Source organism: Mya arenaria, chromosome 3 (assembly GCF_026914265.1).
Source record: "Mya arenaria isolate MELC-2E11 chromosome 3, ASM2691426v1".
NCBI classification, from domain to species: Eukaryota; Metazoa; Mollusca; class Bivalvia; order Myida; family Myidae; genus Mya; species Mya arenaria.
In genome coordinates, this window is record NC_069124.1 from 84261335 (window position 1) to 84277458 (window position 16124).

The following is a 16124-nucleotide window of genomic DNA, read 5'->3' on the forward strand; positions in this document are numbered from 1 at the left end:
AAGGAATGTTTTCTTGTAAAAGACATGATCAACTCTTTGTTGAAAAAAAATATTTTCTTGACGCATTTTCACATTCATTGTCACTAGAGTGCATCGTTAGATCTTTAGGCTCTCGAGAAATCTCATCCCAGTTTGTAATGACTTAAAATAGTGAACAAACTGTTATTTTATATTTTATGCCCCTCTACGAAGGGTATAATAAATTGCTTTGCACATGTTGGTCAGTCAGACAGTCTTAAGACCATACATAGCCTTATTGATAATTTTAGAAAGGTGTGGCCTTAGGTCCCCAAACTTTGTAGGGTGGTTGGCTAGCAGATAACCCATATTTATGTTTGGATTAGTTAGTCAAATGTCACAATTGCAGTAACCTTTAACCCCAAAAGCTTGTCCAATTGAAAACTAGAGTATGCTTAGTGTTACTGTTGTTTTACATCTTAGAGAGGATGGTCATGAATTGAATATGGCCCATATTTGAGGTCAGTTGGTCAAAGGTCATAATAGTGGGGGCCTTAAACACAAAATGTTGTCCAATTGATACCTAATGTATGCTTGGGTGATTGGTCATTAACAAAAGATGACCCCTATTTATTTTGAAATCAGGAAGTCAAAGGAAATGGTGTCCCTGAACACAAAAAAACTTGTTAACTACAATATGCTTTGGCTTTAAGTCCTTAAACTTGGTAGAGAGGGTGGTCACAACCTGCAGATGACCCTAATGATTTTGCAGGGTCAGGTCACAGTAACATTTATCACTACGATTCATGTTTGTTTGGAGAATTTCTGTGCACAGCATTTTTTGCATTTGAATTTCAATTCAACAATGGTAAAATCCAAACATATTCAACAAAAACTTGCTCCTAATCTTTATCTTTCCATAGACATTTCCCCCTTTTAGCTCTCACCATTTTTTCTCAGCCTCAAACTTCTTCTACTGATTTTCATAGAGGGGATGATCAGTAGCACTGCAAGATATTATTTAATTGTTTGTTGACAATGAGCTTGATAACCGAGAGTTATTGTCCTTAGCAAATTATATTTCATACTTTTTATGCACCACTTTGTGTCTGGAACTTCTTCTACAGCTATTTATGGAATGACTATGACTGTTAGCATTGACAAGTATGAAGAGTAGCTCTGACTGACACATTTTATGTTGACCATGACCTCACAAGTTAGAACAATTGCCCTTGGAACAGTTAATCCAATTACCTCAACTGTTTTTGATAAAATAACTTTATGATTGGTATAAGTGACAAACATGATCAGTAGTACATGTAGTATTCTTTATTGGCTTTTCCTGTGCTAATTAAAGTATATAAACAGTCCTTGGACTCATCCTTATTTTCTATTATAAAGAATGATGTGATTCATCAATCACAGACTTAGTGACAGATTGAAAGAGGTCTAGGAAAAGTTTTTAAGAAAGAACTAAGACCATTAATTTTGATGAAAAAAAAAGAGAAAAGATACTAAGGTTAGAAAATTTTCATGTGACCTTGACCTTTTTTCGACTGATAAACAACCCAAATAGGACATACTAGTCAAGCTAACCTACCACTAAAGTTTCATTGTCCTAGGTCAAGAAGTTGTCAAGTTATTTTGTGACAAAGTTTCATATGACTGTTATTCATGACCTTGACCTACTGAGCTCAAACTGTAGGAGTCATAAGCTGGTCAAGGGCAAGCTGTTGACCATGACCTTGACTTTAAAATCAGTAGGGTCTCCTGTTGGTCAAAGACAGCCTACCATTGAAATCATGGTCCTTAATAAAACTGTTCTGGAGTTTTAAGTTTTAATAAGACAGTTCACCATGCCCTTGACCTCAAAATCAACAGGGGTCATCTGCTGGTCATTGTGGAAAACTACCACCGAAGTTCCGTGGTCCTAGGTCAAACTGTTCTTGATTTATTGTATGGACATGAATTGGTCTACCAACTGACCAACCATCTGAACGCCTGACTTTTGTAAACCTTTATGCCCCTTTTTTCAAAAGAGGGCGTAAAACTCTCATGTTACGATTCATATCTGTATACACATGTCATTCATAGACAAGAACAATTTCAAACTTTAATTATAAACAACAATGGGTGCGGCAACAGTTATAATGTCATACACATACATACAACTTTATATCAAAGTATCAATTTGACATTTTATATGATATATTGCAAAAAAATATCAAAAATGTAACCAGTTAGAATATAAAACATTTGCTATTATTTCTTGAAAACAATAATAATGAAATATATGTATAACCCTTTCTTTATCAACATGCAAATCAATAATATACTATGCTTTAAAAATAATGCTTTTATTTTTTTACCAATTTTATTATTATTGTTATTATTCTTCTTTAAAAAAATATGATAAAATTAACAGGAAAAGTTGATAATGATGTATAAGCTCATGATTGTACTGCACTGGCTCAAATTAGAATGGCAACCAGAGGCAGAGATCTTATCGAGCAATAAGTAGCGTTCTGATAAATTAAACTGCTTTTCCCTTACATGTATACTAGTAAAACTAGTGTACAATCTGTATAATCCATTCTTTTTTGGCATAGAGAATCATTGTGATTGTAAAACTTTTACTGACAAATTGCCATTACAAATCGGTCAAGTATGTAGCATTCTATGACATATATTTTGATCTATATCTACACAGACCCTCCCAGTTTTTCTTAAAGACAAACATTCATTCTTACTTTTTTATTTGAAATTTAGCTTCTGAAGTGTTAATTCTTTCTAGAAATCCACCAAATGAATTAAACATATCTGACCAAATATTTAACTTGTCTGCAGTTTTTCAAAAGAATTTCAAGATGGCGCCAATGTGGCTCCTTCAATGTTACCAAGGTTTTCATTTGATTAGGTTTATTTCACATGCAGAGTAAGATGCAGTGTTAAATTCATCTGAAATCTTATTTGGTTTCGTCAAGATTGAGACAAAAGCTTGACTACTGTAAAGTTGTATACCAGTTAGTGACATGGGTATTAACCCTCGATAAACTCATCTGAGATTAAGCCAAACATTTATAATCAATTTGGACCAAAAATGTTGGCACTAGAATGAAACAAGGTATTTATTTTTTTTGACCTGGAGAGGTTGTTTTTGAATCCAGATGACCCAGAATTTAATTCAATATCTCGTTCAAGCAGTCATTTTGACCAAATTTCATTAAATTTGCATAAAAAGTGGCCTCTGGTGTTTAACAAGGTTTTTCTAAGCTTAACTCGATATTATTACCTTGTTTCTTGAATGACCAAGTTCTGAAATTATAAGGGAATTTATTAGAAGTTAATCTTTGGCCAAAATGGTGGTACCTTAATGGTGGTTAACTTTGCGTATGATGTGCACAACAATCCCAATAGCCTGCCCTTGTTCACAGACATAACTGTAGCTGTCAAGACTCGTATATATTTATTTGTAACAAAATTAGCAATTGTCTTCACTCACAACATTAGACTGTCTACATCAAACACACAAATTGATGCATAAAATACAAATATACACTAGAATGATTTAAACAGAGAAGCATGAACAGAAAATGTTTAATTTCACTGATGGAGATGGGAGGCTACACCAAAATACCATAGTGTCCATGTCCACAAGATCAGCATTCAACACTTTCTGTTTGATTAAAATGCGGATGTGTATTATACAGATGTAGTTAGTCTTTGATTTTGAGGATACTTCGTTGTTCAAGGTCCTCCATCTCTTTTAACACGGAGGCCACATTAAACCGTAACTCGTGAAACTTGGAGACTGGCACCTGCAATACATTTACGGTATATTGCTGACATCAGAAGATATTATATAAGTAACACAGATCCTGTCTGATATTCATATCTATATAGCGCAAAATCCATATTGGTCAGGTAGGAAAGTTAAAATTTATATTTGGAAGCAAAATTTTAATTTGATGTATGAAAATAAATGACTGTTTGAATGAAGTCGTATTCTCTTTATTTAAAACGAAATAAAATGATTCTTGGGATATTTTTGTTATTGCAAGAGAATATTTCCGATCAATGACATATATTCCTTTTAATATTAAGTGTTATTGTATTATTTAAAACACTATCTCTTTCAAATATTTGAAGTGGCTTCATTCTTAAATCTACTTTTTCAAAATAATAAGAGTCATGCTCTTCCTCCCTAAAGTTTTCCGGAGAAACTAGAGATTATTATTTCTTGATCTAACCTTACTAAATTGCTAGTGAATGTTTTGTGATGCTACAAAAATCCATGGGGTTCATTCTTACCTCAAAGGTACTAATATTACCATCCGAAAGCGTCATCTCCATCAACACAGTAGGCTCAAGCACCCGGTTTAAAACACTGAAAAATACCAGCAAGTATTAATGTTAAGAATCGAGCACTTATCGAGGTATGAATTTTGCGTGCTATTTTCCTCCTTTATTCACTTATTTATTGGGTGACTTTTGAAGCGAATAATGATCCATTCAGCATAATTTTAATGTTTAATTTTGAGGAGAGATCATTTGAAATTCAAGGAAAGCAAGTAAGAGTTATAGCTATACTGTTTAATAAATTGATGTTTACTATAAGTCAAAGCTTCATGTAATCTTTTGTTTCCAATTACCAGTTTTATCATGACACGTACATGCTGCGTTTTTATGCCCAACAATTGTCCCTGGGGTAAATTGGCCCCACAAAATTTCCTTCAAATGTTTTTGGCATTTTTGGAGGTCACCTATTCACTGTAAAACCCTGCCTCAGGTAAAATCAGATCTGTCATTTATGTATCATTTGAAATACCACCAGGAGAAAGTTTGCGCCACCTCCTCACATAAAATAAAAATGTTAATGTGTAAATTATTGCAAATAAGAGAGTTTCTGAAACCTTTATGCACTGCTTGCAATATGTCATACCTGGTAGATATTCCAACGTCCACTCGCCATTTCAAGGCTTCTAACTGTGGGAGGCGAGGTCGGGAGAAAATGGAATGGATATCTATACTGGAGCGTCTGAAAAACAAAAACTACATGAATCTGACAATTAATTAAAAACTTTTGCAATCATTAAAAAGGTGTTTTCCACAATTTTTGTTAGCTTAATCACACAATTCATTAATGAATTATTATATAAATCATCACTTCACCGTGCATACATATTCAAAATATTTCTGACACATTTTGAGCCCAGAGAGAGACTTAAGGATGGCCCTGGTTCCTTCATCATATGTCTTCAATCAACATTTTGCTTAAAACTTTAACTAGTTTAGTTTTAACAGCATTATTTTACAACGATTGTGAAACAAGTGATTACAACATTATATTAACCACTCACACTGGCACCATGAAGTGTGGTCTTGTGCTGTGGGGGAAACCGGAGTACCCAGAGGAAACCCAAGTCCAGCTTGGTGACCACAAACCAAACTCACATGCACCCAGGCAGCGCTCTTTAATTACTTGGTGAATTTCATATGAACTTTAACATGAGCGTGTTGTTTTAAATCTCACCAACATTTTGCCATGGTTATATTAGCCTGAAGTTTTTTGGAGTGTCAAACAAATTTCAGGTCAAAAATAACCAATGCAAACAAACCGTCCTTATGAAGTTGCATGTTTATAGGTGCGATACTTTTGTACCTAAAAAGACACCTTATTTTTCAAACAAACTTTTCAACGCTAAGACCAAAACTTTTTTAAGACCATGTGAAAATTCAAACGAATTGCAGGTGCACAATTTCCAATGCCTACCAACATTCCTATGAAGTTTCATGAGTAAAGGTGCATGCGCTATACTGCTACATACATCACAATATTTTGGGATGGGATGGGATAGCATGTGCATACCCTGGTAACTTCTATATAGTCCCAAGATATACTTATCTTGGTTATAATGACATGCATAGTCTCCATATCACCCTCTAACCAAATACCAAATAAAAGTTTATAAACAAAGTTTGCAGAAAAATTGCAGTTCTTTTACATATGGACAGACAATTTGAGGGTAAACCTAAAGTATCCTCTCCTAAAACTTGTAGAGAACTTACAAAATGCTTCCTCTGGAATGGTACGAGAAACTGTTTTGAGATCTTTTTCAAAACTAGTGACAAGTTTTAACTACTGAATACTCACTTGTGACCAAACACAACACTAGCTAAATCTGTATGGAAATCCTCTGCAATTCTGAAAACAAAAATTGTTCTAAGTGTTAAAGACAACAAAAAACAAAAGTTTGACTGTTTGTCAGAAGTATTAAATCTGTGACCATCAAGAGATGTGACCTCCATGCCTACCATACACATTACTGATTAGCCTAATTCCTAATTCAACCCCAACACTGATAAAATGCTGGTTTTCCAGTCAACTAACAATTTTTAGCAGTGAGTGCCCATTATGAAATGGGGTTACAAGCAGATACAAGCCATCCAATTACCAAGTTTTTATGCAGTGAATGTAGATGTATCAGACATCAGAAAATCCCAGAACAAAACCCAGGATATAACCCTATGCGTTTTTAACATTCCTTAAAACTCCTGAAAACTCAGATAAACATTGACTTGGGCGTTTTAGAGCACACAACATGAATTGGAATACCCCTTCAACTAAGTTGCGTAATATTACACAAATCAAAGCCAATCATATTTCCACTTAAGTGACTTAACCATACACTTAATCCGACAGATGATGTATTATTGAAGTAAAGTGCCAACCACAAACAAAGCACCTGATAAATGAAGCAACGTACAAGGACACACACATGCTTATTTGAAGCAACTGCCATTAATGTGTTAAGAAAGACTGCTGACAAAGTTGCAGAAGTTTTAATAATAGTGATTGAAATAAGTAAAAGCCAGCATGTGGTCCGTATTTGGGTAGCATCAAACAAGAGTAGTCCCAAGGAGTGAAGACGTATGAAATTGTTATTCAAAAGTCTAATTTATTTCTGAGGGCTTAATATAGTGACACTTAGGGATCAAAATTGTGAATGAGAATTGCCTTATAATTTTGTTCACTAAGATGGCCATTGGAATAACAACTGTTAGTGTGGTACAGTTTCAGGGTTTCTTAATAATAATATACCGGTACATATAATTTATCAATTTAAACGTTGTCAGGCCCAGTGCAGCTGTGTGACAACTTTAATTAAATGCATACAGTTACCGTGCTAGTGTTCAACATTATGTTTCATCTCCTTGCCCGACTTTTGTTTAAATCAGCAGATCTTTATGATTAAAACCAATAACAGTTGACTGCTGATTTACAAAACAAATCAATACATCAATTTGAAAAATATTGCCATTTAACTGGAAAAAATATAATATCGTCCAATGACAATGTTAACGCAGAATCCAACAATTAAACTTACTGTAATTCTTGAAGGTCTTCTTTAAATAACTGAAATAAATAAAAATCATATGATCATTCACAGTAGAAATTAACATTTTGTTAAAGTAATTTCTGCATCAGTAAACTCCAATTTTTTTTTCAATCTATGAAATTCATCTTTTTAATAGCAAGTGCTTGCTTTGATGGGGCACTCCAAAGGTTGATGCAAAAACTACTTTTTTCCAAATATACTGCATTTTTGTGTTTAATTTTAAATGTTCAAAACACAAAATAACTTAAGATTGTATACAGATACAAAAATATAAGCGATATCAGGGCATTTTTTTTTTACTGGGGAATTGGTGGCCACTAGCTATTAAGTTAAAAAAACAAAAACATTTATAATCAGCTAACATTCTTTAATTGTACAAAAATTATAATGCTTTTTATTTTGATCATTAAAGTACAAATAATAACACATTAAAATAAAAATGAGTGTTTGCATCAACCTATAAATCGTCACGGACCTATAAACCATACATAGGTTTATAGGTCTGTGATATCGTGCCCCTTCAATGCTAATTTTGTGCCTTTCACTCGAGCATAGCTAACATTTAATTCTTACCTCTTGTTTTAATGATTCTTGTGGCAATCTGAGAGCACTCTGTAAAAGCTTGTATAGTCCCGAATATATTACACTTAATGTTTCTTCATCCGTGTCCTTACTTTCTAATTCTTTTAGTTGCTTAAACTCAACATCGTTTCCTTCTATAGCTGTCACTATTACTGAAAAGGATAGTAAATACATCTAATCTGTGAAAAAGATATACTGTGTTTAAAAGGGAAGAGATTATAAAAAGTTACAAGGCCTAGAATTATTTTTTTCTTAATTATTATGCATTGGTTTAATAAAGGGATTTGCTCATGGTTTGTAAATGCACACCAAAAGCTGGAACCCTTCAGCAAATGTTGATATCTTCTCAAATATCATCTTTGAAGACCAAAATTTTCAATACTGTTACAAAGGGTTTTAGCGATTTCATTATTGCTGGACTAGTTGATTGACATTATCACATGATGCTATCAATGTATTATCAAGAATATCAAGAACTTTTGTGTAAGTCCTAGTGGCCTAGTGGTTAAGGTGTCTGTTTTCATTTTTTTCTTGACTTCTGACATGGGTTTGCACTCCACTAAAAACCAACATATCATATGCATATACATTTTTATTCTTAGATTGTATTTTTTCTGCAATTCCAATATCATAATAGAGTTATAATGATTGAATAACTTTTATCCGATGTAAAAGCTGGAAACTGAGTTTTGATCCAAATACATGAGCGAGTCCCTTTAAGAAGAAACAAAAGAAAATGCATGCTGAGTGACATTATGTGAATGGATAATTGGAGCCATAACATTTTGTTTTGCAGTGAAAATGTTCCAGAGCGTCGTCATTGTAGTGCCTGAATGAGTTGAAAATGGATGTAAATGGTTGGTATGGTCTCTCAATTTTTCTTTTCAGAGGTTTATACAAAAAAAAATGAGTAATGTTGTTACAGAAATTTGTAACAAGAATCTTGATTTCAATAAAAACACTTTGAACATGTGAAGAAATTGCTAAAACCTAATGAACATTAACATTTTTCATGAAAGTCCAGACATGCCATATCCCCTGGCGGGGAAAAAAATCTCCCGGAATTCTGACCCATCACCTGGTACCCCTCTGGGGGATCCATATCCCTTTATAAACTAACTCAAGGTTGACAGTGTAGGCATCCATAATATTATGAGTGTGAAATTCCATGAAGGACCATGATGACTAAGTCCAAAAATTATTGTAAGAAGAGTTTGTTTCTGTATTCTCATATCATAAAGTAGATATTGGGCTAAATTTCGCTGCATAAAAATCACCTGGTGTAATATCAAAATCCCCTGGAATTCAGACCAAAATCCCCTAGGAAGCCTCTCTGAAATATGGCATGTATGAGTGAACAAAATTAAGCTCTAGAAAATTATGCAAGTTCTGGATGATCTGATAAGATTTAATTTTTGTTCAGAACAATTTTAAACAATAACATAACACATAATGAAACCTAAGTGGAACTGTAATCCCATTTTTTTAATTTCACAGGTAATAACCTCTGAAAGGGAAAACTTACAGACCATACCCACTGTTTGTGTCCACTTTGAACTAATATACACTACAATTGAAGACGAGTTTTACGGAATAAGAAAATGTTGTGCCTCAATGATTGCCCGCGATGAAATGCCTAAGGAACTCCAATGTTATTGTTTAAAAAAATTGTATCGGTGTTTAATATTGTAACTTTTAAGTTTCAAAAATCAAAACAATAAAAACTAGAGCTGTCACAGGAGTGACGAATATCCCCAAATGCCGCCTCACAGTGACCTTGACCCCACTAGCCCCAATATCGAACTTGACCTGTATCTTCTGATGTTACACCTGTGTACCAAATATTTTTCCAATCTGTTTAGCCTTTCATGAGTTATCGTCCGAAAACCATGAAAACCGACAGACCGACCGACCAACAAGCTCACTCCTATATACCCCCTCAAACTTCGTTTGTGGGGGTATAATAAAGCTTCTTACACCATATTTATTTATATATGACCTTAACATAAGATTATAGGTATTATTTGCAAAGGTAAATTTATTACTCGGTAGTTATTTCGTTATATCATGTATTATCAGGTATCAAGAATAACTTATACTTTGTACTTATTATATACCTATGTATCAATGAGTCTGCCATAAAAAATGAACATAGTGTTCGGTCACAAACACTAAGGCAATGTGGGTTCAATAGACAAACAATTTACAGAAATCAAATGCTTCTTCCATTTCCCTTTTTTAAATCGCTTTCACTGTCCTAACATATAACAAATTCATCACAACTGCGTTCTTAGAAAATTGGCCTTAACAATATCTCACTATAAAGCATACAGTATATTCAATGACAAGTAGGTACTCACACAAGAGAATCTTTCTGAAAACGCTTTTATCCAATTTTGACAATGGTTTTATCATTGATTTAATCTCTATTGGTATCCTTGCGCCAAAAAAGGGCGTTCTGTCAGAGGCCACGGACTTGCCCGTCCCCGTGACTTGTATAATAGACATGTCAGCAGGTCATTGGGACAAGGCGTGAGGTTTTGATATAGGGATGTCAATTTTTGTATGTTTTCACCGCCCACCCCGGAAGTAAGATAAACCCATGCCCTATAGTTTAAGTACTACAACAACAACAACAACAATGGAAGGTGATCTCAGAAGCAGGTGATAACAATTTATTTGGTATTTTTATCGTGATTCTCTCTAAGACGATCAATAATGTGAACTAACAAATACTTAACGTCTACAACGAACCATTTCTTCAAATCACATTGCTGTTATTAGATATGTCGACCGGCAGGCAAGTTACACATAACTCATTAAAAACAGGGTTACACACAACCTTTTGTCCGAGGGAAAATTTTAGAAAGTGATGTAGTTAGTAAGATAGCCTTCTTCGATTACAGTAAGGTAAACACAAGCTATTTTTTTATTTTACATATTTTGGAGAATACTAAAAATGAAGCACTCCTTAAAAGTCAGATGGAAAAAATGACTTGCTGGTAGCTTGTAGGATTTACGGAGGTTTCGGTAAATACCCAGTTCGGTAAATTGATTTTATTGTGTGAAAGGCGCGGAGGTTTCGGTAAAATTGCAAAAAAATGTTTTACAGTTTGTTAAGAGGGTATAATTATAATTGAATGTAGAAATAAGAATATATTTTTGAATATATTTTTACTTTTATAAGATAACATCATATATTTAGTATTAATTATGTGTAATAATATATGCTTTAGACAAATAATTTTCATATTGTATCCATTTTCTTTGGAATATCTGAATTTAAATTAGTAGATCTCTTTACTTAATTAGCATTCATGGAGTCTTTTTGGTCCTTTTATCAACATGTATCGTAGCTTGGCAACTATGATGGGTATCATTCATAGCTCTGCTCATTCTATTGAATGCTTTTGTCACTATGTATTTCTAAGAGTACTACTTAATTAACTATTTAAACACTTTTTTAATTTCAATTACATTCCTTTATTTTAAACTGTACAACATCTAGAAGCCTTTATACATTCGTTATTTCATATTATGTGAGTTAAAAAATGGTCTGTCCAAAAGCTTGCATGAACTTATAATGTGGGCTTGTTTGTATCTTGCCGACTTGAAATAAAAATATCCATCTGATCTAATTAAAAAAAATACTCAATGTATAGTCATTGAATGTGATAGGAAAACTGTCAAACTAACTTTTTTTACAGTTGTTACTTCTCAGAAATAATTTGTCAAGAGCAGGTGTGATGCTTGACATATTTCTTTCCCCTAATTAGCTTCTGAATCAGATTAGCGGAATGGCAGTTGTATTGGTTTCCTGCAATACTTCATTTATATTTTAAGCATTTTTTCATTTATTTACATTTATTTGACCATTATGACTAATATTATTTTTTAATTAACCCCCATCATCCCTTTTAGGTCACTAAACAGTTTAGCTATTTCTCAGCAATCACTAGCCAGATATCATTTGAGTTCTGCTTTTTGTTCCTGTATGGTATGGGAGACATGTTTTCCCTTGAAAAAGATCTCTTCTTATTTCTACATTATTTCAAAACAAATTTGTTTATTATGTTGAATATTTATCTTCATTGAAAATTTATTGATCATATGATTATTTGTAATTTTGTACGCTCATTGAAAATAGAGCCATGTCTTCAAATTGAAGTGTTTTAATGGAGTGTTTGTACCTTTTGTCAGGATGATGGGAAGCAAGGAAAAGGAGGACAGCGTGATGAAGACAATGGTTTTGTTCAGTCTCGCAATGATGTTCTTCCCAGTCTTCATCTACTTTGCCAGCAAGAGAATGTTCTTTGAGGGTAAACACTATTATCAATGATATTGACTTTACTATTTAAATTTTGAAATCATAAGTTTATAACTGTAAAGTATAAGATTACTGCAACTTTGCTTGTGGTACATTTAAATCAAGTACAAGTTTACACCAGCTAGGTAGTACTGCAGTCACCATAAACAATTTTTCCTTTTATCATCATTTTATGTAGTTTGAATAGTCAAAATATAAATAAAAATAATATTACCAATGGTGTCCTTTAGTTCTTGCCAGAAGAGAAAGTATGAGACACAATGAACTACCTTAGCTCTTATTTCAAATAGACCCTTAGTTCTTGAACGTACCCAGTGGAAAGTACAGATACCGGAAACAACTTACTGGGTTAAACCAGAACTGACTGAGTACTGCAAGTATCCCTTACTACCCTTGTATACAGACGCTTCCCAAGGGTGTCATAGGTTTAAATTTTATAATCATCTTTGGTATGACACTGTCCGTGATTAAACCGCAGACCTCCCACCTAGGAAGTGGGACTTTACCACAAAGCTAGTAGGATGGTTAACAACTATTACTTAAGATTTTCGGACTGTTATGTATCTGCAAGGCTTGTCCGTGTAGCTCTGTTCAAATTAGCTTGAGCTGTGTATTTCATGTATTTTCAGCTTTCATTGGGATGAGCAGTCAAGATAGCTACTTCTACGCAGCATTTGTAGCCATCGGAACAGTACATATCATTTTAGGAATGTTTGTTTATAAAGCATTTACTGAAGGAACTACGTCAACAAAGACAGATTGATATCCAAGATGGTTTATTCATGACATTCATGTGACTTTGATCATGCCATTCCATGGAAAGCTTGAAAAGAATATATTATTTGTGTGAAAGTTGTTATAACAGTCCAAATTATGTTGAAATTGTTCTCCATTTTCCATTTTTTTTGCATTTTTAGCTGAACATTACAGTATTGTCAGTCAAGCAAAGATAATATTATATTACAATATACTGTACATATACTGCACTTGAATAAGATGAGAAAGTAAGGTAAACAAATGAGTTTGATATAATGAAAAGCATTGACAATGAATCCTTCTTTTAATTCATTGAAATTGCGTGTTCTACTACTGTGTCAAATATTTTAAACTACCGGTACATTCAAAACATTTTCATTTTAGATACCTAAGCTATACGTGGTACTTGATATGTTGTTAAAACTTCATCTTCTTACTGTAGATCTAGTTTCTGAGACACATGGTGAATTTGTATGACACTAGATGCTTGTATGCCTTTACATGTGTTATTGTATGAAGCTTCAGTTGAACTGATGGCTATAATGAGTGGTTGGGAGAAAATGATAAATGCAATAATGGCAGGCTTTTTTATGCTTCATATTAGTTAATAGTTTACACCTGTGGAAATTAAACCATGGACATAACAGGAAAGGGAAGTACGGTAAAATATGATTATTTCATCACCTCATTGGTAGAGCAATGACTTAGTGTCTTCATCAAAATAAAAACATAAGCATTTTGAACACAGCTTTATAGTATAAATTTGCTGTTTGGATTCACAATCATTGTCAATTTTGTACGTGGTTATTGTTGATTTCTTGTTATTTTTTCTGCAGATGCAGTGGTTTTAATGAAATAATGAAGTAAATTAAGTGATATTATTTTCTGGGTGATGTTTTTTTGATCGCTTTGTTCATGGTTTAATGTCCACAGGTGTATCAGTTATTCAGAACATGATTTATTTGTACACAATATGCATCTAGTCTGTTTCACCAGAAATAATAACACCATGAACAAACTATTAAATAAGATGACATTTATAACAAAATAAAAATAAGCAAGAAAAAAATTGTACCAAAGTTTGAAAGAATTATTATTAGTTGAACAATAACAAAATTTGGTTCTTTGACCTGTTTGTATTGCATATAATTTTTGTATTATATTTTATGGATCCTTTAATTACTTTTAAGGAAGTATTCAAACACAAAAGCTTGTGTAATAATAATTTCTGTCTTTAAACACAAAAGCTTGTGTAAAAATAATTTCTGGTAGATGTTAATTTTGAAATCCATTGCAAGTATCTGCTTGTGTTTATTGTGTTGTCTGGAAAGGCAGAGTGGTTTCCTCTTGTCAACCGATAATACGGAGACAATATCTAATGATAAACTTAAAATCATTAGTCTATTTTTATAAATTAATATTATTATTATTAAGTATTATGGGGGTGAGAGAGAGATTAATATTAATATGCAGCCTAGCAAAGGAATTTCTAAGAGAGACAACTTTGTACAGAGAGTGGTGTATTATTGTAGTAGTTGTTTTTTGTGAAACACTGATTGCTTTCCATTGAATGCAAAAGTTCAGTATATACCGGTAACCTAAAAAGTAATGCCAGTTTATCAGACAACACATTAAATAGTGCAGTATTCTTGTTTTATATAATTATGTGCTGTAAATATGTACAGGTTAAGGATTTATATAATAATATTTTTTATTTGTTCTATATTATTTAAACATATATACTTATTTCAGAAATAAAATGAACAATTTTATTCTGTTTTGGGGTCAGTGTTTTGCTATTTACAATTTAGGTTTCATACTAGTGTTTCTCAATTTAGATTTCACCTGTATAATGAGAATGAACTATGTGGATATCTTTATACTGCAGACATGCCATATCCTCTGCCTGGGATGTGTGTTGGGGATCTCCTGTACTTAAATTTATCATTAATATCATCAAAATTATTATTTTTGGTATGTCATTGGGAAATCGAAGACTATATTGCTTTGTGCGCTACATTTTATTACAACATATAATCTTAATACAGTGCTCAAAATCTCTAGGTATTCTAAGTAAAATCCATAGGGAAGCCTTCCCTGACATAGCATGTCTGAAATATTGATGTATTTTTAGATGTATTAGAACTACCCTGGCCACACTTGGCTTATGTCAACATCACCTGGTTTCCTGCGAGGGTTCCAAATGTTTTTTATGGTTGTGAAATGAAAAACAAAATTCAATCATGTAAAATATAGTAATGATTAGTGGAGCTGCTTCAAAGGATTGTAGTCTACTCTGAATTGCGCTTACAATCACAAGGAACAAAATAGAACATGAATCTTGTCCATAAACATACCTTACAGCATTGAGGTTGGATATTTGATATGCTCAATTTTCTTATGGTCCTCAACACATATTTGTTTAGTCTAGCCTTTGGCCAAAACATTAGTTTATATCCGTGTATACTGTAAACATTTGAATGTTGACAATGTGTTGCTGAAGTGAAGAATTGTGTTTAAAATGATATATAACACCATTCATATGTAAAAACTTATATGTTTAGTGGTACCAAGCAGAGACCCTATCATCTAAAGTTGAAATCCTGCTGCCAAGGAAAACTTGATGCCCCCACAAAATTTTGTGAGAGGCATACAGAGTTGCTTTTGTCCATCTGTCTGTACATAAAATTATATTATGCTTTGAAATCAATGATTTGCAGAACCTTTGTCTTTCCATAGTCGGAATTCAGAAAGGAGATGGTAATAAAAAGCATGTTCATGCCTTTGCCTATGTTTGACGTATTTCAAACAAATTAGCTTGAATGATACGGTATTTGTCAAATTTCTCTGGATTATTCGGGTGTGAGTTACTCTATTCTTTTTTCAAATTTCACAGGATAATTCAGGTTTAAATGCCCTGATCTTTGTACAAATTTCACAGGATAATTTGGGTTCGAATGGCCTGATCTTTGTACAAATTTCACAGGATTATTTTGGTTTGAACAACAGTATCTTAGTACAAATTTCACCGGACAATTCGGGTTCGAATGAAATGATCTTGTAAAAAACAAGTGTACAAGTTTCACAGGATAACTCCGGTT

General features: G+C 33.1%; 2 protein-coding genes across 3 annotated transcripts; one reads left to right on the forward strand and one right to left on the reverse strand.

Annotated features, from left to right (window-relative positions):
• Nucleotides 1-2057: 2057 nt before the first annotated feature.
• On the reverse strand, nt 2058-10532 carry LOC128227174 (COMM domain-containing protein 5-like). Its single transcript, XM_052937445.1, has 7 exons — nt 10301-10532; nt 7932-8092; nt 7347-7375; nt 6113-6163; nt 4901-4996; nt 4270-4345; nt 2058-3776 (listed from the first exon to the last, which is right to left on the reverse strand). The coding sequence occupies exons 1-7, from the start codon at nt 10446-10448 to the stop codon at nt 3675-3677; spliced, it is 663 nt and encodes a 220-aa protein (XP_052793405.1). The 5' UTR covers nt 10449-10532; the 3' UTR covers nt 2058-3674.
• On the forward strand, nt 10504-14795 carry LOC128227175 (vacuolar ATPase assembly integral membrane protein VMA21-like). 2 transcript variants are annotated; one of them, XM_052937446.1, is made up of 3 exons: nt 10504-10604; nt 12141-12259; nt 12897-14795. In XM_052937446.1, the coding sequence occupies exons 1-3, from the start codon at nt 10543-10545 to the stop codon at nt 13028-13030; spliced, it is 315 nt and encodes a 104-aa protein (XP_052793406.1). In that variant the 5' UTR covers nt 10504-10542; the 3' UTR covers nt 13031-14795. The 2 variants fall into 2 exon arrangements, with proteins under 2 accessions (XP_052793406.1, XP_052793408.1); XM_052937448.1 differs by lacking the exon at nt 10504-10604 and adding an exon at nt 10712-10740.
• Nucleotides 14796-16124: the final 1329 nt, after the last annotated feature.

Excerpts from the sequence above, each read along its gene's own strand:
- LOC128227174 (XM_052937445.1), bottom strand. The coding sequence starts at position 10,448 with ATGTCTATTATACAAGTCACGGGGACGGGCAAGTCCGTGGCCTCTGAC. Across the intron at positions 7,376-7,931 it reads AAGAATCATTAAAACAAGAG|TTATTTAAAGAAGACCTTCA; the intron begins GTAAGAATTAAA and ends TATTTATTTCAG. Across the intron at positions 4,997-6,112 it reads AGTGTTGTGTTTGGTCACAA|ACGCTCCAGTATAGATATCC; the intron begins GTGAGTATTCAG and ends TTTGTTTTTCAG.
- LOC128227175 (XM_052937446.1), top strand. The coding sequence starts at position 10,543 with ATGCCCTATAGTTTAAGTACTACAACAACAACAACAACAATGGAAGGT. Across the intron at positions 10,605-12,140 it reads GAAGGTGATCTCAGAAGCAG|GATGATGGGAAGCAAGGAAA; the intron begins GTGATAACAATT and ends ACCTTTTGTCAG. Across the intron at positions 12,260-12,896 it reads CAAGAGAATGTTCTTTGAGG|CTTTCATTGGGATGAGCAGT; the intron begins GTAAACACTATT and ends ATGTATTTTCAG.